This window comes from Rhinolophus sinicus, chromosome 16, assembly GCF_057876585.1.
Source record: "Rhinolophus sinicus isolate RSI-liver-muscle chromosome 16, RSI-T2T, whole genome shotgun sequence".
Classification (NCBI taxonomy): Eukaryota; Metazoa; Chordata; class Mammalia; order Chiroptera; family Rhinolophidae; genus Rhinolophus; species Rhinolophus sinicus.
The window spans coordinates 60,490,648-60,513,857 of record NC_142516.1 but is presented as its reverse complement, the minus strand read 5'-3'; the positions used below and the strand labels follow the sequence as shown (position 1 = coordinate 60,513,857).

Sequence of the window (23,210 nt, the reverse complement as noted above, 5' to 3'; positions counted from 1 at the left end):
ACCAGCACTGTAAGTAGGTGGCTCACTCTGGCAGTGCAAGGAGGCCGATTGGAGGGAGACGAGATCAGAAGTGGGGAGGCAGGGGGTTTTCTGGTGTTTTGTTTTGTTCTGTTTGTCCGGGGTCTGTCAACAGCGCACTGAAGGCCTATATGTAAGGGTGGCTAAGTGCTGGGATACCACTCGGGTAAGGGACGGCTTTAACCCCTCTGGAGCAGACAGTGGGAATGTGGACACCAACAAACAGCTCTAAGCTGGAGTGTAGGGGCGCGTATAAAGGGTGCTCCTCGGTCTGGTGCTTCTAGAAGAAGCAGGGCGCTTTCACAGGGCAGTCACCGAGACGTCCTGGTGAGGGCATGCCCCTGCCCAGGTCAGTGGACTTGGTTTCCAGAGTCTTGACTGCCCAGCTGTGTGACTGAACCCCGGTTGGCCTTGGTTTTCTCAGAGGTCACTGAAGGAATTGGCATTAATGACCTGCTTCTGTAAGGTCTTCTCACCTTTGACATCTGTGATCGAGAAGGAGACATTTGATCTGGACTTGAGGGGTGCAGTTGTAGCAGGCGGTGATGGAACAGATCACAGCCTCATTCCTTCAGCGGAGGGAGCAGCCGAGGAAACAAGCTCAGGCTTGGAGAAAGCCTAATGGAGGCCGCTGTGCTGAAGCAGAGCGGGTGAGAGCGTCCTGTGGGGTGGGGTGCGCGTGTGTTCCCATAGGTTTCTATAGGCCTTGAACCCTCACCTAAGGAATTTGGTTTTTAAAAAAGTTTTTTTGTTTTGTTTTCTTTTTGTATCCTCCCATGTTTGTGGAATGTTTCTCTCTCTCTCTCTCTCTCTCTCTCTCTCTCTCTCTCTCTCTCTCTCTCTCTCTCTCTCCTTTAATAAAGGAAGCAATGATGATGCTAGTTCTTGGTTTCATTTTCTTCTTTCCCAACCCCATTTCCAAGACAGTTTTAAACTGATAGCTGTAAACTCCAAAGCAGTGATTAAGGAGACAGACAAGTCAGACATGTTTGCGTAATTCCACAGGCTGATGTTTTATCACATGGCTTCTTACCCTCATCTAAGTTCTGAGACAGAACCATCCTGACTCACGGTCCTGGTGTGGTCAGCAGGGCCAGGCAGGGTTTCTCTGAGGGGCTCCTCAGTCCTTCTTTTCCCTCTGGCTGTTTCCTGAGACCACTTTGTCCTATAGTTCTGGGGTTCCTGGTCTTTTTTCTACTCTTGAGTCACAATCCTTGCACTCAGAACTGAAGGAAACAAACCTCAGATTCTCACCTTGTTTTTCAGGCCAAATGGGGTTTGATCTTTTTGAGAGGAGGCGGGCCAGGCAGATGACAGAGTGGGAGAGTCCTGAAGAGAGAATGAGGGAATGAGGCCTGACTCTAGAACCCTCTCCCAGAAGCACTCATGGATCATCATCTATGCAAAATCATCGACCGAATATTTATTGGCCAAGAACAACTACCCCCAGCACAACTTGGGTTCAGATCCTGGCTTCTTGTTTGCTGTGTGACTTTTGTCTTGTTATTTAACTTGTCTGATGCTCTTCATTTATAACGGGAATATACCTACCTCACATGTTTGGTGATGAGGATGAGAGAAAATTCTATTTTACAAAACACCTGGCACATAAAAGTACTCTTTAAACACCAGTTTTCTTTCTCCTTATGCTTAATCTTAAGGTATTGCTACCATAGTTCATTATTTATGGGTTTGCTAAAGAATCTGCTACAGATGTTTTAGTGTGTTCAGATATAGTTTTACTTTGTTTTGCAGTCAATTGAGAAGAACATTCTGCAGAAGAACGCATCCTAGAAACAGAAAGTGACTGGCCCAAGGTCACTCACGGAATCAGGTTTAGAAGCCAAGTGCTGTAACGCTACATTCAGTGCCCTTTCCATTAGGTCAGGGGACAGCAAACTTCACCAGAAGGCCAAATGTAGCCTGCTCACCTCCTGCCTGTTTTCGTAAATAAAGTTTTATTGGAACACAGCAATGCCCAATCATTTAGGTGTTCCTGTGGCTGCTTCTGCACTACAATGCAGAGTTGAGTATTGGGACACAGAACATATGGCCCACAGGGCTTAAATATTTATAGGTCCTTTATGGAAAAAGTTTGCTGACCCCTGAACTAGGTGATTTCTAGGACTGCATGTAAGTTGTTTATAATGTGTTGTAAGCTTTATGCATTACATTTGCTTATTTCTTTAATATGCATGTAGGCATCAAAACTTAGGAAGAAATATAAATCTATTTGGGACATCCCATGAAGTGGTATCGTATAAGTTCTGGAGTCAGATGGACGTGGATTTGAATCCCTGCTCTTCCCCGTGCAACCTTGGCTGAGTTATAATCTCTCTAAGCTTCTGTTTCTTCATCTGTAAATTGGAGATAATAGAACCTACTTCAGAGGGTTATTGTGAGGATTAAAGCCCTGTAAGGTGTTTAGTGTGTGGGTCTCAGCACTAATAGTATTAAGGCTGCAGGATGTGGATGGTTGACACTGTTTTCCCAGCCCTATAAGGAAGGAACTGGCATTGCATAGAGGTCGGCTTATCTAGGGTCCTGAAAAACTGGATTTGTGTAGGATAGATGGAGATACCTCTCAGGCTAATCCCAGACCTCCAGCTGAGTCAATTCTGAAAAAAAGTTTATGGTTCTTACACATTTGCCTCCCTGAGGGGAATGGGGAAACCACTTAGCACAAAAGAGAGCGGTGAATATGGGCTCAAAGGGCCATCTGTTTAAGCAGAACAGTGTTAGTGTTTGTCAGCAAGGGAAGCGGCAATGTCAGTAATATTTTGAAAATGGCTTTTACCCACCAACACATAAATAGTATGTATGGTAACCTCTGGTTTCATCAAATGTTTTGCTGTGTGGGTTAAGGAGGGGGGTGCGTCCCCCATGTTAACATTAGTGGATATCATATTGGTTCTTACAGGTTTTTCACCTAACACCTAGATGTTAGTTGGAGACTTTGACCTGTAAAAGGTATGTTTGTGTTCAGTTAGTATAAGAGGTTAAAAGGTACAGGAGGTGCCAGTGTGCCTTCCTGGCCCCTGGAGGGGGCTCTAGGTTTCTTGCTCTGCCCCAAAGCAATGTGCCATGCCAGACTGCTTTTTCTAAAGTTCAAATCCATTCTCACCTTATGCTTAAAATCTGTTCACAGCTTCTCATTGCCTTTGAAGTATGCAGACACTTTCTCATTGCATATAAGGCCTTGCTTAGGTTCAAGCTCGGGACACCAGTGTGCAGAGACCACCTGGTGAAGGGGGTGGGTGGCTTATTAAGATGCATCTTCCTAGGTCTCACCACTAACTATTCCTATTCAGCAGGTCTGGGGTGGCTCCCGGGAGTTTGCATTCCTAACATGACCTTTAATTTCAACCTTGCTGAAGTGCTTGCACTTCCTCTTCCTTACCTCATCTCCCAAAAGGTCAGTCCTTTCTCACATCCCATCTTTTTTATACCTCAGTTGGGCCAAATCTCTTCAGCATTGAAGACCTCCCTCAGGTGCCACTCCTCCAGCCCTTCCAGGTATTCCTTCCTCCCTTCCCTCCCTTCCAGGTGCTCAGTAACTATTTAACATTCCTGGCTGCCTGGAATGAGAAGTATTCCACTTTTAGCATATGTGCTATGACTCCCAGCAGGCATGGCATGTAGGCATCCATGTGTTCCAGAAGGAAAGGGTGGCCCTTTTCCCCATAGAGAGCAGCAAAGGAATACCCTTTAGTGCTTTCTAACAGTGTGGTATTTTCATCCTCTCAACCAGAATTGATAATGGAGAATTGACCTCCATTATCTATCAGCATTATCTCAGCATACTTAAGGCTGTATTGAGGTATAATGTACACGCTATAACTTCACTCCTTTTAGTGAATTTACAGAGTGGTGCAGCCATCACCACAATCATTTTAAGAACATTTCCATCACCCCATAAAGATTCCTTGTGCCTGTTTGTTCTCAGCTCAATACATTTTTCACACTTAAATTAATTGAAAAATTAACAATAAATCACCAGGATAAAATAGAATTTCCCAGGCAGAAATAAAAATGAGCTGCCACTGTACATGATGGGGATAAAGCAAAAGTGTTAGATATCAAAACGCAAGACTGGAGAGCAGGGCACATTTGGGTCATTGCTCGACGTGGCTCTTCCCCTGTGACATCATTAGAAGAGAGGCTCGAGGGCTCTGTGAATTATGTCTGTCCAAATGCATCATTTGTCTCATTTGCAATACAGCAGAAGATGTGTAGTGTGTGTAGATGATGCTTTTCTCTGGTTTTCTAGTTTATTCCCCAAGGCAGATGCTATTTATCTGACATGTTTAGCTTCCTGCTAGAAAGATGAACAAGCAATTGCATTTCTAAGCCATTAACAGTTGAATAACAGGAACTGTCACATAGCTAAAGTCTCAGATAGGACAAAGAGTCCGATGAAATCAGCTGCTTTTTAGGCACCCTTGAATTTCAGATGTGTTGTGTCTGTTCCTAGGAAGGCATGTGGGAGAGAGGAAAGAACACAGGTAGGCGTGCAGGTGAGCACACGTGGGTTGGGTTCTGCCACATATTGGCAGTGTGACCTTGGGCAAGAATCTGCGCTTCAGTCTCACGTCAGTCAAATGGGGATTCTAGTGGCCACTTCCGAGAGTCACTGTGTGCAACCCCTGCCCCTCACCCTGTGCCTGTCAGGCTATAAGTGCTTAGTTACAGCCATTCATTTGAATAGCAGCTATATACAGGTTTCGCTTTTTATCAGTACAATCGGATGGTTAGAATTGTACAGAGCAGGAAAGAATCATAGATTGTATCAAATACTGCAACTACCCTGTTTCCCCCAAAATAAGACCTAGCTGGACCATCAGCTCTAATGCGTCTTTTGGAGCAAAAATTAATATAAGACCCAGTATTATATTATATTATATTATATTATATTATATTATATTATATTATATTATATTATATTATATTATAAAGACCTGGTCTTATAGTAAAATAAGCTGGGTCTTGTATAAATTTTTGCTCCAAAAGGCTCATTAGAGCTGATGGTCCAGCTAGGTCTTATTTTCAGGGAAACATGGTAGTGATATTGAACATCTTGATGTTAAATATGCATTTGCTGGTATTAATTTTAAGAACTAGTTTTGGAAGGGAAAGTTTTTTTTATTTTTTATTTTAAAACACAAGCAGTGGTAGATGTCCTTTTGAAGAACTGGCTGGAGCCAGTCACCACGGGCAGCATGCTTGGAGCCATAGGTTCCTCAGTCCTGCCACGGGGCTAAGTGAAATAACGCATGCAGGCCAGCTGGGATAGGCGGGGGGCATTCACGAAATGAGGAGGATTATAATTTATTTATACACTTAATGCCTTTAGAAACCTGAAGTGTTTACATTTCTGACAATTGGCTTATTTATTAATAATGACAGTACCTATGCGGTATTCCTCCCCCCTTTTCAAAATAGAAACATTGAGATTCATGGAATTCTTTTTCATCAGACATGAAGCAAACCTACTCTGATTTCATGAACAATAGAAATGACTTTCCTAAGGCGTGAGGCTCTACAAGTCTAATCGTGTCGTTAATTATATTTGAAGTTTAAAAAGTAAAGCTACTGGCTTAGAAAGAATCAACTTTTCTTCTTCAATACTTACCTGCCTTTGTAGTTTATGGAGGAGGAGGTTATACTTGAATAAATAAAAGTCCTCCCTTTTGATGTACACAAGCCCTGTCCACATCAGAACTTGGGGTCCATGTGCCTGTGGAAGCAGGTTTCCTTTGGCAGTAGATTAGGCTCACCTGAAGGACATGTAACCTGTTTAAATGAACTCATCTCTTTGTTCAAGACCGTGGTGCATTCCATTTCAATTGTGGCAATTTGGAAACAATTGTCCTTTCCGTAATTATTTTAGGAGCAAACACAAGGTTTTGGAGGACAATTTAAAACCGCATTGCTCAACCAAAAAAGCTCTCCTTGTGCCTCATCTTTGATTTTCCCTTCTGTTTCCCTCAATATACCCTTCTTTTGCTCCCCATTTCTGTCATCAGCTAGTTCTGTCTGGCTCCTTTCTGCACCGGCCCTTCCTGACCGTCTCCACCACCAGCTCCCCAGTCTACACCATTGCCTTTTCACTCCTGCACCTCTGGGAGAGCGTCCTAACTGGTCTTCCAGCACCTCTCTGCCTTTTGCAGTCCACTCCCCACTCCATAGCCCCGTGGGCTCGTGTACAGACATTCGTACATGTTACTCCCCTGCTTGAAACTGTTGAGTGGCTTTTGGTAACATTTAAAGGAAAACCCACACTCTTTCCTGTGGTCTATGTGGTCTGGCTTTTTCTTCCTCTTCCAGCCCACCTCTTTCCCTTCTCCCCCTGGTTCCCTCTGCTGTAGCTACCTAGCTGCCGGGCAGCTTGAACATGCTCAGTTCTTTCCCATCATAGTATTTCCCCAGGCTGGCTGCCTTCACCCGCCCTTCACGTGACCAGCTCCTTCTCAACTTTCCATCCTCACTTTAAAGATCAGGTTCCAGGTGCGGCTTTCCTCGGGTTCCATCTTCAAAGCAGCCTCTCTTTTTTCTCTATTACACATCCTGTTTATTTCCTGTTAGGTGTGATCACAATCTATATTATCTTGTTTGTTTGTTTTCTTCTCTGTCATCTGCCTCACCCTATCAGGTTTTAGAGCAGGAAGCTGAAAGAGCTGGAGACAGTTTAAGTCAGAAATGTTTAAGAAGGGAATTAGGTGTTTACAAAATGCACGGAGGGGCTGAAGGAGCCGTTCCAGGCTGGGCCACCAGGCATGACCTTCACGCCCATCCAGAACTGACCCTCTAGGGGAGGTGCTCGAATTCTGTGGCTGATGATTCCAGAGCTAAGGGTTCACAGTACTTTGCAATAGTTGTGATCCAAGGATCCGGAAGCTGGAATCCAGAAGCTTCTGCTGCCACTCTCTTATATATGCAGGAAGCTGGAAGATGGATGCTGGAGTACTACTGTTGAAATGACCCCAGTTTCCTCAGCCTGCTTGACAGCAGAAAAAGTCAAAAAGGGCAAAAAAATGTCCTCAGTCTTTTGGATCTTGCACAGGTCTATCTTAATGGGTGTAACCTAATTCTCACCCAGAGTCAACTCACTTCCTGTACAGCCACAAATCTGTTAGGCTCAAAGGAGCTTCTGTCTTTGTGAACTGTGCTGAAGTTCCTCAAATTTCCATTATGACTATGACTAAAACTCTATTAGAGTTGATTTGTTTTATTGCCTCTAGCAGTTTCTGTTCCTAATTTTGGCGCTTCTTTATTCTCATTTTAATAAAGTCCGTATTGTAATGTACATTGGTGTGTCATGTATGTAAGTCCGTGGCTACATACCACATTTTCATTAGGGAAATCAGAAAAATAATTGAGTCATTGCTAAAGTCTAGGTATGCCTTAACCTTATAAGATTCCTTAGCAAACAGAATTCGCATAATAAGCAAGTTCTAGGCATTAGAATTTGCTCAGAAGGGTAAACAGTGAGAAACTGCAAAATTGCCTAGGCCAAATTCGTGACAACTTGAGTATAAAAAGAATTAAGGACAGTAATGTATTATAGACCATTTCAAATAATAGGAATCCTTGAAATCCTTATCGCTGATAAATAACTAGTTAGATACATGAGGGAGACAGGAGGCGTTTACTTTCAGTAGAATGCAAAGGCTGACTGGTAAAAGTGGAGCGAGTGCTGGAGCTGGCAAATCAGTTTTCAGCCATCGTAGTAGAGATTCACTCAGGCAGCCATTGTCAGAGGTGCTGAAACCAGGGGCAAATTTGGGTGAGGGGCATGATATGTACCTGGTCTTATCCTATCTTACCACAGATTCCTTATCACTCGCCAGACGAAACTAGTTAACTATTCAGTGGAGAAGTCGTACAACATCTTGGCCAGGTGATCAAAGTTCCTGTCAGCAGTGGGAGCAGAGGAACACCTGTGCCTCCAGACATACGTGACCTGCAAGGGACACAGTGTCCTTTGTCTGCTAGTCTCACTGGAATCTAATCACGAGGAAACATCGGAGAAACTTTAAATAAGGAAAATTCTATTTTTAAAAAGAGAAGAAGAGGGCTGTATTCCCCAAACAGGTCAGTGTCATAAAAGACAAAGAAAGACTGGGAGAATGCTCCAGATGAAGGGAGGCAAAGAAGACGTGACAGCTAAATGCAGTAGTTGACCTGAGACGTACGTAGCTTCTGTACGGTAGGGGAAAAAAGACTGGAGGGAAAATTGTTGGGTTAATTGACAAAATTTGAATAAGGACAGTAGTTTCAAGTAGTTAAATTTACTGAAGTGGGTAACTGTGCTGTGGTTATGTAAGATGACATCCTTATTTTTAGGAAATACACATTGAAGTATTTAGAGATAAAGGGCCACAATACATGTAATTTACTCTCCAGTTGCTCGGAATGAAAATATGATATATCTAGCTAGATAGATAGAGAAGGGAAAGGGAGGGGGGAGGTAGAGGAAAGAGCAGGTTATAAAGCAAATGGACCAAAATGTTAGTAATAGGTGAATCTGCATAAATGGCACATAGGTGTTCTTTGTACTATTCTTATTCTGGCAACTTCTCTGTAAGTTTGAAATTATTATTACTATTTTTTTACTTTACTAGTACAGACTGAAAATGCTATTCACTTAACACTGGGCATGAAAGGATCTGTGTCATAAAACAAATTTAGTGGAAATGTCACCTTCCTCACTGAGCTTGAGGTTTTTTCTGGGTGTGATGGATCTGCTTATCTCGAAGTCATAGCTGAAGCTTCTTTATATTGTTCAAATTGTTGACTTTTTGACATTAAACAAATAATGCATAAAAAGCATTACTGTGGTAAAAGATCTAAATCACTCAGAAGCCAAAACATGATCTTTCCCTTTACCATGTTTTCCCTTTTCTTCCTCAGAAGAAGTCAGCATTACGAGTTTTTATTAATATAAATGGGATTTTATACCATACAACTTTCCCAAGACTAGGTTTTTCATTTAACGTATCTTAGAGATATTTTCACTGTTGCTTTATTCTTTATATAATGACTGAAGATAATTGGGTAATGCAGTTGTACAATAATTTATTTAACCACTTCTCTATTGAAGATCGTTTGTGTAGTATCTAATTTCCCCCCCAATGCACCAAGTACTATAATAGATAGACCCTTGTGCATGTGTGTGAATATTTTAATAGTATAGGGTCCTAGAAGTAGTATTGCTGTGTCAATATATATATATGCACATAATTTAAAAAAATAGATACTGCCAGACTGACTTTTAAAAAGACTGTAGCAACAATATGCGTTCATTTTCCAGCATCTCTGCCAACTATGGATATTATCAGTCCTGTAAATTTTTGCCATTGTCATGGACAAAATAATGCCACTTTTAAAGTGCATATTTCCAAGTGTATTGGCTGTTGGATTTGTTCTTCAGTGCACTGTCTCTTTATACCCTTTATCTGTTGTTCTTTTTGGTTGTTTGTCTCTTTCTTATTGAGTTGTTAAGAGTTCTTTATATATTACGATAATAATTTTTGGCTGGTTAAAGGTGCATTAGTGCATTCCTGGATCAACTCATTTGTTTAGTCATTCTTTCAAGCAGTCTTTTTGGTGCAGCTGCCATGTGTCGGCACTGTGCTTTGTGTTCCTGGACATGCTTCATGGAACCTGTGGCCTGGAGGGAAGACAGACACAAATACATGACTACACACCTAATTCTATAATTACAATGAGATTTACGGTGTGAAGAGAACTTAAGAGTAGCTCTATAGCTCAGGCTCAGTTTCATGAAGTTCATTTTGTCAGATAGCTCAGTGTGTTGGATTTATACAATTTGTTTCTCCATATCAGTTTTACGGGGTTTAATGAGAATGAATATAAATCACAGATTCTGAAGTTGGATTCTGTTGGTTCAAATACTCATTCTGCACTTAGATGTTTTGTGACCTTGGGCAAGTTACTTAACCTGTCTGTGTCCCAGTTTTATCTTTTGTAAACTGGAATAATACTAACCACTCCAGAGGGTTGTTACCAAGAGCAAATGGGTTAATATATGTAAAAGTATGTAAAACAGTACCTGGCACAGAAGAGTACTATAGATGTGTTAGCCATTATTATGATATCAGCAGCATTCAAATTTTTAATATTTCATGTGGAATTTTTTATAGTTATTTTTCCCCAAATTCTTTTAAAAACCAACTTTATTGAGGTTTAATTTACATGCAATAAAACGCATCCATGTTAGGTGTACAGATTGTTTCATAAATGTATACCCCCATTTACCTACCACTATAATCAAAATACTGAACATTTCTATCAGCCCTCAAAGTTCCCTGATACCCCTCTGCTGTCATTTCAGATCCTTTTTAATGCATTTGTTTTACCATAATTTTAGTATTCATCTTTTAGCATGCTTAGAGTTTTTAATTCATTTTTAAAATTTTTTTTTAAATGTATAATGTCTGTTAAGTTTGACATACTCATTATATGATCTATTCTACTAATCCCTTCTGGCACCCTCATTTTTCTGCTAGTTTTAACTAAGTTTCCATATTTAATTTGCTTCTTGTTGGAAACAGAATACCAGCATTTCACTTATGCTGGGACTGATTCAGTTACTTTGTTTTACAGTATAAAGTTTATTCCTCTACATAATATGAATGTGTAGGTAGGCATTTAGCTTCTTACCGAAAATTTCTTGCTGTTGAGGGGGAAATGTTGGTGGGAGTGGAGGAGAATTTAATCTTGACAGAAATGAATATATCAAAAGTTGCAGCCTTTTCTCTCTAAGACTGCCCCAAAAGAACAGATAACAGCTCTCAGCATCTCTGCTTTGCTAGTATCTATAATTCTCATGAAGAGAGATACCATGGGAGGGGAAACACTGTCTGAGTGGTCCAACATTTGGATATACAGCTTCACCCTGCAGTAATAACAATGAAAGTAATAATTTAATGAGAGCTGACATTATCAAGTATTTACTATGGACCAGAAACCATGATAAGCCCTACTACATAAATCTCATTTAATTCTTTCAGCCCCACAAGTGTGATATTACTATTATCTCCATTTTACAATGATGAATATGAATCTTAGAGAAGCCCAAGGCCACCCGCAGTTAGTGATGCAGCGGATGGCCGGACTCTACGCCCTTGTTATTTCCCCCTGGAATGTAAAGCTTAAAGACCATTTTTTAAAAATAATTAATTCCTATTATTTTATAGATTATTTACATCTGTTTCTCACTCCATCTGCAAAATATCCAATTGGGTTAGGGAAGGAAATTCAGTGTTTTACCTGCCTATCTGTGCAAAGGCAGGCAAACGTTTTCTGTAAAGAGCCAGAAAGTAAACGTTTTTGGCTTTGTAGACCATATGGGCTCAGGTGTAACTCCTCAGCTCTGCAGCTGTGACAGGAAAGCAGCCATAGACAATCTGTCAATGTTGAGTGGGACAATGTTCCAGGAAAACTTTATTTACAAAAACAGGCAGCAGTGTGGATTTGGCCCATGGTTGCAGTTTGCTGATGTCTGTCATGTGATCTATGGGGGGACACCAGGACGTGTCCGCCGCAGGAGGCAGAACCAGGATTCCCAGTGCCCAGTGCTGCGCCGTCTCCTACCCAGCCTTCTCCGGGCGGCAGCACCTAGTGCTCACCTGTGCTTTTAGGAAGTTCAAGTCCCATCAGTACCCATCATTAGTAATGTTCTGTACTGACGTGTAGTTCTGTGTGCTTTTCACGTGTGTCATGTAATCCGTGGACATCCCAGTGAGATGGGAAATTGAAGCACAGAGAAGGAAAATAGCATGCCCAAGTTCACGGAGCTAGTGAATGGTGAAACTGGGATTGGAACCCAGGCAGACTGATTCTGAGCGTGAGCTCACGTCCTCTTACCTTATCTCTCCTGCTTTGTGGGCGTTCTCAGTGTGAGGTCGCCTTTGTAGCGTTACTCTCTGGGAACTGCCTCTTCTGAGCACTCATATTAAGAGACAAGATTCTCTATTCTCTTTTTAAGACATGTACTTTGGAGCAGAGCTACAAGTAAGTAAGGGAATGCTACCTCTGTCAATTTTCTGTTATAGCTGGAAAGCTTGAGGGTCGAACAGGATGATGCAAGCAGTTTCTTTTTGCTCATCCTTAGGCTGCACTGGAGACTTTCAGCTGTGGATCCTCTTTAATGATAACAAAAGAGATTACTTACTAGTTGTGTCAGCACTATGCTGGGACATTAAATACATTATCTCATTTAAACCTCACAACAATGCTGTAATTAAGTGGTATTATTCCCATTGCACAGATGGAAACACAGGTTCATTTATGGGCTGTTGGATAAGTTAATTAAATCTCTATTGAGTCTTAGTTTCCTTATTTGGACGTAACCATAGTCTCATCTCATAGAATCATTATGAAGATTAAATGAGTTAATGAATGTAAGGATTTAGAGCAGTTTTTGGCACTCAGTGGTATTACCTATGATTATTATTGTTATTATTATCAGACCACGATAGTAGTAGAAATAGTAGAGGTGAAATGCTCCCTTTTTATGATTGTTAATTAGAAATAAGCATCCAAGTGTCTAACATAATGCCTTGGTGTTGACAAATGGAACTTACTAAAACTCTGTTCATTTTAAGGTACTTCTACTAGTGATGGTTTCAAAATTACAGTTTAAAACAGTCTCCTGGTTCTGCTTATTTTGTATAAAATTATTTTCCTGCAAAAACGGTATGCCCTCAATACTCCTCTGTTTCCCTCTTTAGGGTTTGCACTAAAGGACAGAAGTTCTTGACATATTAAGTGACTGCCAAGGTTCATTTTACATGCATAAAAGTATCTGAGGACTATATACAGGGGAGTAAAATAATTTGCTCATTTATGTTAAATTCAACAATACACAATTGTAAAAATCTTAGGTTTTGCCTGTGTACTCTTTATTGCACACCATCCATCACTTGTACACATTTTATATCTGTACATACCCATTCCTCTATCAGGTTATATTCTATGCCATGTGTACTCTGTTATAATGACAATTTAAAGTAGTTGTTCAATAGTAATTTTGACTATATGTGATTTTCCTTTTAAGTTCTGACCTTAGAACTTAACACCTGCTTTAAGCAGCAACTCACCTGCAAATTTATAATGGAATGCGGGAGGGAAATTTTGTTCCCCTTCATAAAGTTAACCATTACATTTTTCTTAACATGCTAATATACTACTGTGTTAGTAGAAACTAAAGCAAAGCTGTCTAATGTAGTTGCTGTTTTTCCTGAGAGTGACATCTGGTGGTTCTTTTTTAATTTTCATGTGCTTGGCTCGAAGTTGTTGGAAATTCCAAAGAATCATTGTGTGAACTGCTTTGTTCAACACGTTAGTTAAACTATCCGGGATCAAGGGAGGACCACCAATATGGCTCAAACTCCAACAAGCTCGGCACTGCGTTTACCTGCAGCCCCTCTGAATGCCAGTCTTTCTGAGGGATTTTATTTTAGCGTGTGTGATGGACAGATAGCTGCCTCATTGAGGAAGATTTCTGTTTAATTCAGAGAATTTAGGATTTTGAGTAAGGGATGGTCTCTATGCCTGCTTCTCTGCTTTACTCATGAGGAGGCAGGAGCCTGGAGCCAGTGAGTGTATTGGCTGTCACACTGTGTTGGCCAGGGTCACTGCCCCTCCATTGAACTGAGGTCCTGGGCTCTGTTCCCCTAAATTACGTGTTCATACTGGGTGATCCCCTGAATAAGAAGGGTCGGGCATTAAACAATAGGAGGCAAAGGCATCTTAAGATAGCAGAAGTAAAGGTAGTTAACATTTTCAAGTCCCTATTTGCTATAATATCCCCAAATTTGGCCTCTCTTCTCTCTTGCAAAAGGAGGTGCAGAATTTTTGGTGTGAAAAAGTTGTCAAGGAGATACAGTGAGGGATCCCAACTTCATGAGACACTGATTTATCCCACATCTGAGAATTCAGTGTCCTCTGGAATTGTATTTATTGAGTCTGTTTTGAGTCGGAATTGTTGTTTGCATTATCTCACTAGTATTTTTACAATAATCTGGGGAGGGATACTAGTTTGGAATCTCCACCCTACACATCAGGAAGTGGAGGATTGAAACGGTGACACCTGCCCAGGGTCAGAGGTAGACCTGACAGGTCTAAATATAACTTCTGGCCTAAATGTGTGTTTCCCATTGTACTCTGTTGGAAATGTACTGCATTACTACTGTAATGTTTGAGTGAATAAAACGCAGCTCACCGACATGTATTAGTTGCTTAGTAAACATGTGCTCAATTTATTTATGTGCTCAAAGAAATCTTTCCCAGTGAAATGACTGTTCCTCTGTATCCCCAGGTTTCACTACCCTGTTTCCCCATAAGTAAGACCGGGTCTTATACAGTATTTCCCCGAAAATAAGACTGGGTCTTATATTAATTTTTGCTCCAAAAGACGCATTAGGGCGTATTTTCAGGTGATGTCTTATTTTTTCATGTACAACAATCTACGTTTATTCAAATAAAATCATATCATCTTCTTCTGGAACTTCGTCATAATGTACTAAATGCGTTTGTCTGACGATCTTAATTGGGGCTTATTTTCAGGTAGGTCTTATTTTTGGGGAAGCATGGTATCAGATCTGTGATTTTTGGTAAATATGAAGCTTTGAAAAAAATACAGAATTTATGGGGTAATCTGAGAGCACTACTCTGGATAAGAGCAACCAGAGAACTATATTAAAACTACACTTGGAGAATATGTCAAATTATTTTCAATCTCAAGTGATGAATGTTTAAAATAAAAATTTATAAGGCACAATTTTTTTCTTCTGACATCTGATTTTATGGTTTGTATTATTAAAATTTAAAAACTCTATTTTTGAATACTGTTTGAAAACCTCCGGTTTTTTTTTTTTAAATAAGTATATCCCAAAAAAAAAAAAAAATCAGATTTTACAACCTGGGCAGGTTCAGAAGATGAACTCTGTCATGTTCTTGTTTTTCTCTCTGATATATTTGAGAATTATGTTCATAGCCTGATTTTTTTAAACCTCGGGAAGGTCACATTTTGTTCCCTGCAAGGGCCACGTGGGGACGTGGAGTGGGAGTCGTCTCCAGTGTATGATCTCAATTGCTTCCCTTCCCTTTGATTAAGAGCTCCATGAGTCAGTTAAAGTTTCACAGAGAACAATGTTAGTCCATGGAGGGGAGATCTGAGGGGTGTTTGCACCCTGCAGACCCAGTAATGGTGATGTTGAAGCTGAGTTTCACATTTGGCTTCAGGGAGACTGAAGGCATTTACACTCCCTCATACAATATGAAATTAAAAAGAAATGTAGCATTAGTAACGGGTGGAGTCCCCAGTTGGGGAGTTTAAATGCTCTGGGAGGCTGTGGGCTAGTGTTTGAGCTTGACAAATTCATTGCAGAGAAATGTATGGCAGATGTGAGCAGAATGAAACGTTTTTCTGGACAGATGAGCTCAGGGTGAATGTATTTTTTTATTAAAAAACAGTTCTTTGTACTAACAGTTGTCACCCCAATAAACTTTAATTAAAAAGAAAAGCAAATCCCCCCCCAAAAAAAAACAACAACACAAAACAGTTCTTTGCCCAATCTTTCTTCAAAAAGTCACTTCGTGGACACATAATAAAGATGTATTTTAAATTAATCCTGATTTAGAAAAATCAACACTTTATTGAAGTTATAGTGGGGAATGCTGTTACTTAAGTTCACGTTTTTCATGATTCCTTTAACTAGCAGTGTGCCCTCTCTTCTATGTATGAAAAGATTTACATCCAATATTTGAAGAACGCTCCTAGTGTGTCACTATGGTAATGATGTGTAACAGCTGATGTCAGTTTGTTTTCCCCTTTTCCCATTTTGATTCACCAGGGGTGAAGGCCATGCAGAGGAGTGTTTGCAGTCCCTCAGACCTCAATATCCGTGGCTCTTCATCCCTGCCCGAGCCCTGTGGGGGGCTGGGGCATTCTCTTCCCTGGGAATGCTCCAGATGTGCCCCAGAGCCAGGTGTAGAACCTGTGACCTGTCATGAGTTCTCAGAAGCTCTAGAATTCTTTGAACCCACGGAACCAAACACACAGCTTCGTTGGTCAATAGAGCGGAATGTTGGGTGAAAACTCCAGTGAGGATGGTCTGGTGCTATGGGGTGAGGCGTGGCTCTCACTGAGGAGGAAGGAAGGTGTCCACAGCCCCATCGGACTTTGTCATCCCTTCCTAAAGGGTAACAGTGAAATGAGAACATGGTCGCATCAGCTCACAGAGCCATGAAGTCTTCCAGATGAGAGAGGGAGAAATAGACGAAGACGCAGAGGAGGAGGAGGAGGAGGAGGTAAGGGGAGAGAGGAAGAGGCCACAGAGAAGTCATTCGACTTTTGGATTTGTGGGACCTAGTTTTAATTTTTAACGTAATTTTTACGTTCCTTCCTACTTTCTCTTCCTCTTGGAGTAATATTTACCACATATTCCTCTTCATACGACAAAGTGAATTAAAATTTGTATGGGAGACCTGAAAAGTTTATAAATAAATCTATTTGGTCTTCTTGGAAATTAAAGCAAACTATCTAAATTATTACTGTTACTAGCATATTTGTCATCTCCCCTTTAGGGATAGAAATAGTGTAAACTTTTTATCCTTAGTGTCTTCATTATTTAAGATTCTTAAATTACTTAAACGTTTATTAGGAACCTGCTGTTATTTAAATGCACTTACATGCATTTTTATACTCAGAATACGACCAAGGTAACAAATTAACATGACAATTGTGTAGAAAAGTCTTAATAGTTGAAACAGCACCCCCTTTCCTCAGTTCTGTGTCCATTTCTGTGACCAGGGTCCTCCCTCCATCGGGGGTGGGGCAGGCTCCCCACCCAGCAGGGAGCAGGGCCTGGAGTGTTAGCCTTGCTTCAGGAAGCTCCTCCAGGGAATCTTCCACCTGACAGGGTTAGACCCATTTGCTAAATTGCAAAGTGAAGTTGCTCAAGGTAAGGAGCCTCCATCTCAAGACAAGGGTACTCAGCCAGCCGGGCAGCCACCAGTGATTTGCTGAGAGACTACGAAGTGCAAAGTACCTGGGTTATAAAGTGGATTCAAAAGGAGGACGATAGCCCTTGACTCGAGCCAGGGAGTCAAGATAGGCTCTTGAAGAAGTTGGGTGTCACTGTGAGGCACTGTGGTTATGAGGCAGGTGTGGCCCAGTTAAACTAGGTTATACTAATATAATATAAACACCTGTTGTACTGTGCCCAAGGGGAGCAGCTCCTCACCGCTGCTTGGCCCCAGCATGGCAACGGGGGCGGCACAGGCAGCTGCCTTCAAGGAAGGAACTGAACACTGAGATTTTCCTATGAGCACATCCTATTTGTCAGCAGCAGGAGCTTTCCTGTCATGTTTTCCTCAAACGGAAGGACTCTGGCTGCTTCTCTGATTGTATGTTTCAACTGTATACGAGTCCCCATGGTATGCCGTACCCGGTACTGGGAGATTTAGGGGGAACCAGTTTCTGGTAGTCACTGGGGACATGAAAACCAACACTGGAGAAGCACTGGGAAGTTGATGGTGAGTATGGAAAAGCAAGGAGACCAGGGTCAGACAATTCTAGTTACGCTATGTGATGAATATACGTGGGCATACTTGGGGCTTGGTGGGGTGCTGTAGACTAGCAGTCTGCCGCAGATCTAGTGCCAAACCCAGAGAGGAAAAGAGCTTCTTGAGGCAGCAGTAGGAAAGGATGGAATTTGAGGGACAGAGGAAAAGGAAGCCATTGGTCCCTGGGTATATGGAAGGGGGGTATGAACAGACAGTCTCTTTGACTTCTGGCGTTTAATCCCCCAGGTGTACCCTTATTAGTTTTCCCAGGGAGCCGGGAAACTATTTGCAGGTGCCCAGGGAGAGAGTGTGTTGTCACGATTAATGTCAAAGTATAATTTTCAAAAATTAGCAATACGACTGTCATAAAGACATAAAATACACACGTCAAAATTTTATTTAGCCCATCAAGGCAGAAACCAATGAGATGGTAAACTGATTCAAAGGGTATTTACGGAACTTGGATATTTATAGGCTTAAAAACAAAAAAGAATGTTAGAGTAGGATTGCTAGGCTGTACATCATTGGGTGATGTCCTGTAGGGCGAGATATCGATGACATTTGGGGTTTCTCCACCACTCAGAAATCTTTTTAACATGTAACTTCACAATGTCTGGGTTCTAACCAGATAGCAAAGTTCAAACACAGGTACATTCTTGAGAAGAAATAATCCTCGAGAGGGCGTGTTCAACCATGCTGAAGTATGGCGTGAGAGGGTGTGCTGCCACCTCTGCCCATCCCCTTTCCGCTGCTGCCCAAGTGCCTTGGTTCCAAGTTTTGGATAGTTTCATTAACACTTAAGAAATGCTTGGGAGTTCAGGAAATCTGAGATTGAATCCTAGTTTCTTCGCTTACCAGTTGTGTAATATTGGGCAGGTAATTACCTGCAACTGGATGTACTTGCTATAAATGGGAGGAGCAAATGAGAGAGCTTTTGTAAAGTACGTGGCACATTAGTTCTGCTGTTTACCTTTCCTCTTTTTAAAATGAAAAAAAAAATTCCCCTTTTGTCTGGCCTTCTTAAACAGTTCCCTTCCTCCTCCCTCCGTCTTTTCCTTTCTCCCTCTGTTCCTCCCTTTCTTCCTTCCTCATCTCTAGTTTATTAGAATAATACCCTAGAGCTCTGATGGGTTTTCTGAATTAGTAATGGAGGTATTCTATTTAATTAACATACAACATTGTGTAAGTTTAAGGTGTACAACATAGTGATTTGGGATATGTGTTATTGCAAAGTGATGACCATGATAGGATCAGTTAGCACATCTACAACCTCATGTATTTAGTTTTTTTTTTTTCTTTTTCTCGTGTGGTGAGAACTTCTAAGATCTGTCCTCTTAACAACTTTCAAATATACAGTGCAGTATTGTTAACTGGTCACTGTTGTGTAGTGGGCTTTATTTAGAGAGCCTTTTGCGTATGAAAAAATGGAGAGCTGTTATTTAAGTGAAGATGATATCTTACTTGATAGCCTTTGTTTTTCTTTTTCTGAGGGTGGTGATGAGGGGGCAGTATTTCTTGTTTAAGTGTAAATATTAGCCTGGTCTCCTTTTAAATGGAGAGCTGTCTTCCCAAGTTGTCCTTTTTGGGGAGGTGTTTCTTGTTTTAGTGTAAATATTAGCCTAGTCTCTTTTTATTTTATTTTATTTTTTAATCTAGTTGTGGGGGAGGCACAGTTCAGCTCCAAGTCAAGTCGTTTTCAATCTAGTTGTGGAGGGCACAGCTCACTGGCCCATGTGGGAATCGAACCGTTGACCGTGGTATTATGAGCACTTCATTCTAACCACTGTGCCAACCGGCTGCCCCTGGTCTCCTTTTAAATGGACAGCTGTCTTCCCAAGTTGTCCTGTTTGAAGTGCACTCAGTATGTATTTCAGGGTCTGCTGTGTGTCCTGCTCTGGGTTGAGGTGTGCGAGAGGGAGGACGGACACACAAGCCTTCCAGGACTCTGCTGTCCACCTTTCCCCTTGCTCTGTAAAGGGCAGCCCAGGCAGTGTTAACAGTGATGCCAGAGGGACTGTGAGCTGGTGTCTGGTACAGGCAACGGGTCATCACTGCCGGACATGGGTTCCGGGAGCGCAGATTCTCTCCTCTTCTCCACAACCCCTTGCACAATAACCTATGTGCTGCCATGTGGGGCATTGAGCTGTGATTCAACATGACAAAAGCTGTGATACCAGAAGCCTCTTCAGACTTTTGATTTGGAGAAAGGAGTCTTTTTCTAGATAGAAATTTGTATAGAGGCTGGAGATGCATCTTTTTACTTTTGCCTTGGGGTCTTGTGCTCCAGGACCAGCTCATTTCTCGTCCAGGGGCTAGTTGATAAACTTCTGATGTTGCTCTGGGAGAGTGAGGATGAGAATGAATGGCCCTCGCCTCTACCTCCCTCCCTTGCAGAGTATGGTATTAATGTAGATTAATTCCTATTGGTCAGGAAACCCCGATTCTAAACTCAGTTGTGCCACGACTCATAATGTTGTTTCTTCTTTTTAGTATTAATATATATTTTTTCCTTTCGTGCCTAAATGCAGAGTCCAGTATAGTTTAAACATTGTTCAATATTAACAGTCACCCAAGGGAAACGTTCTGTACCCCTATTTCTTCCTTTCTGTATCACAGCTTTCAGTAAGGTAATATGATTAGTGTCTTGACAGTCCATGCTCCATTCATTCATTCATTCATTCATTCTTCAACATGTATTTATTGAGCAACAACTCTGTGCCAAGCCCTGGTGACTCTTCTGTAAACATGATGAATAAGAACCAGCCCCGATGGAGACAGATTTTAGCCAAGCAAACAAACAAGATGATTAGAGATTATGATAAGATTATGAATTAAATAAATCAGATGATAAAAAACTGTAAGTAAACTGCTATTCTTAGTGATTTTAATTAGGGTTATCAGACACCGTCTCCTTGAGGAGGTGGCTTTCTGAGCTGAAAACAGAAAGCTGAGAATGAGTCAGCTGCATTCTACCGAAGAGAACAATGCAGAGAGCTGTGGGACGAGTGTGTGTGTGGGGGGAGGGCAGGAGGGTGAAGAGGTGGGCAGGGCCATTTAAAGCTTCGTAGATCCTGAGAAGGAGTTTGGGTTTATTCTCAGTGCAATGGAAAGCTCTTAGAGAGGTCTAGAGCGGTGGAATGGTATGAGCTTATTGAAAGAAGAGAGAGAAAAGAATAACTGTGGCTGTTGTGTGGGGCATGGGAGTAGGGAGACCAGTGTGGTCCTTGTGTTTGGGCCACACTGATGAGGGTCGGGATGTGAGAGAAGGAGGCTTTGGCGATTTGACTGGGTGGTGGTGGGTCCCAAATACCTGGATGTTGCTTGGATTTGATTTTTGCATCTATGAGGGAGCTTTGTGTGTGTATGAGTTTGTGAGTGAGTATGTGTGTGTTTGACTGTGAGTTTATGTGTGAGATTGTGTCAGGGTGTATGAATGTGTGCACACGTGTGGATTTGTGAGTGGATATGATTGCGTGTGTGTGTGTGTGTGTTTTTTCTCCTGTTGTAGTTTTTGAGCAGGCCATTGGCATGAAGGGAAGGGCTATCCTATGTGGTGCAGATTTACAGATGAAACCAGGGGGAAAGTCTGGTGGCAGGAAGACTAGCTAGGAGGGTAGTGAAGTTAGATATGAAAGAAAGGCCCGGAGGATGCTAATTTGGCTAGCCATGGAGAAAGAGGAGACTAAATTGGGTAAATCCTGTTATTTGTTTTATTCTATGTCTGAGATGAATGAGACTGAGGACTGAAAGATAACTCCATTAAAAAATCACACTCTTTCAAATTACCCCCGTTTGATTGCTAGCCAAGTATTTTACCAGTCTTAATTATTTAAAAAAATTGAACCTCACTTAAATTCATATACTTGATTTCTCTGAAAGGCATTTCATTAGTGAGAGTTGGTTGATTCCACTACATCCCACCAGAACTGTCCCCTGCCCCTGCACACGCCCTCATACTCATTTTCTCGTTAGAGTTCTTGATTCTTGAGAAACTCATTGTACTTTTTGTCCCCTCCAGGACATCTTTGAAGATGCCTTGGAAACCATCTCTATGTAAGTAGTAACATAATAAAAAGCATGTATAAAGAAAAATGGATAATTCTCTTACATAAAATGTACGTATTTCATTTTTGTTTTTTTGAGAGTGGTGACTACTGTCAGAACGAAGTCACTTTTCTGTAATTCAGGAGTTAGGATGGTGTATGGTATGTTTCAGAAAATATTAAAGTTACTTTCAGATGTATTTTTGAGTATTATTTCTTATAACATTAACTAAACTAAAGTAAAACAAAACATGTTTTCCAACAGATTAAATTTTGTTTATAGCTAACTCTTTTACAGGTTCCCCCTGTTGTTTGAAAATAGAGCGTTCCTACTAAACCTTTCATGAGCCAAAGTGGCATAAAGCGAAGAAGCAGTTACCATTAATTTCCATGGAAAAATTTTTGAGCATTCCCAGCCCCCAAGAATAACCTACCAAATCATACCAAATAACACTAACATATAGTAAAAGCAGGAATGCACAAACTGAATTGAGATAAAGCACCAGTGCTCACACATACAGTTCACAATATGGCGGCTTGATGCTGAGATGCTGAGTGTGGTTCCAGGGAAGGAGCTCAGTGGGGCCCCTCTCGCTGCTCAGAGCACCCGCTGTTTCTGTAAGGGATTGCGGCAAAACAAATGCTGAACACTATTTTCGCTTTTTTTAAAAAGTGAAAAACAGCTTCTGATTTCTTTCCATTGGTGACAACAAGTATTGATATAGGGCTTTTATAAAAGTGGAGTGGCGTAAGGTGAACTTTCGAAAAGTGGGGATACCTGTCCATCTTGTTTATTTACACGGTTAACCTCATATTGTAGAGTTCTGCTTTTGGTTTGCACTTAGTTTTATTATAAGCATTTTATAGAAGCCTACATAGTTTTTGTAATGATTTTAAGTGACATCACATAAGATCAGATGGAGCACCACAATTATTTACTCATTTCTCCATTGTTAGATCTTTATATGTTTAACTGGTTTAAAAACTTTTAACTTAAGTGATGGATATTTTCATGTGTATAGCTTTGTCATATTTTTGAATTATCTCCAAAGATTAACTTCACAGGTGTAGGACTACTTGATTAAAAGGGATGAATATTTTGTTTTTGCAAATGACCTTTCTGTATTAATCACCTTGGGTTACCATAAAAAAATATCACAGACTGACAGACTGTGTGGCTTAAACAACAGAAATTTATTTTCTCACAGATCTGGATGCTGTAAGTGTGAGATCAGGGTGCCAGCTTGGTGAGGTTCTGGTGAGACCACTCTTCCTGGCTTGCAGATGGCTGCCTTTGAGAGAGAGGGAGAGAGAAGAGGAAAGAGAGAGAGACAGAGAGAGAGAGAGAGAGGAAATGAGAGGGAGAGAATGAGAGAGAGAGAGAACACCCTCGCTCTCTGGCATCTTCTAAAGGCACTAATCCCATCAAGGGGCCCATTCTCAGGACCGAATCTAAACCTGTTATTCCCCAAGGCCTCATCTCCAAATACCATCACAGTGGGGGGTTGGGAGTTAGAGCTTCAACATGTGAAAAATGGGGGAACACAATTC

General features: G+C 41.2%; 1 protein-coding gene across 3 annotated transcripts in view; it reads left to right on the top strand.

The window, feature by feature from the left end:
- The window catches only part of TTC39B (tetratricopeptide repeat domain 39B), a 121,879-nt gene that overhangs the window by 7,296 nt on the left and 91,373 nt on the right, over nucleotides 1-23,210 (top strand). For 2 of the 3 annotated variants that reach the window (XM_019739166.3, XM_088793468.1), the window contains exon 2: nucleotides 21,635-21,669. The exons of the other annotated variant lie outside the window; for it this stretch is intronic. In XM_019739166.3, the coding sequence (XP_019594725.3) occupies nucleotides 21,635-21,669 (35 nt within the window). The remainder of the gene's footprint in view (nucleotides 1-21,634; nucleotides 21,670-23,210) is intronic. 3 annotated transcript variants of the gene reach the window in all.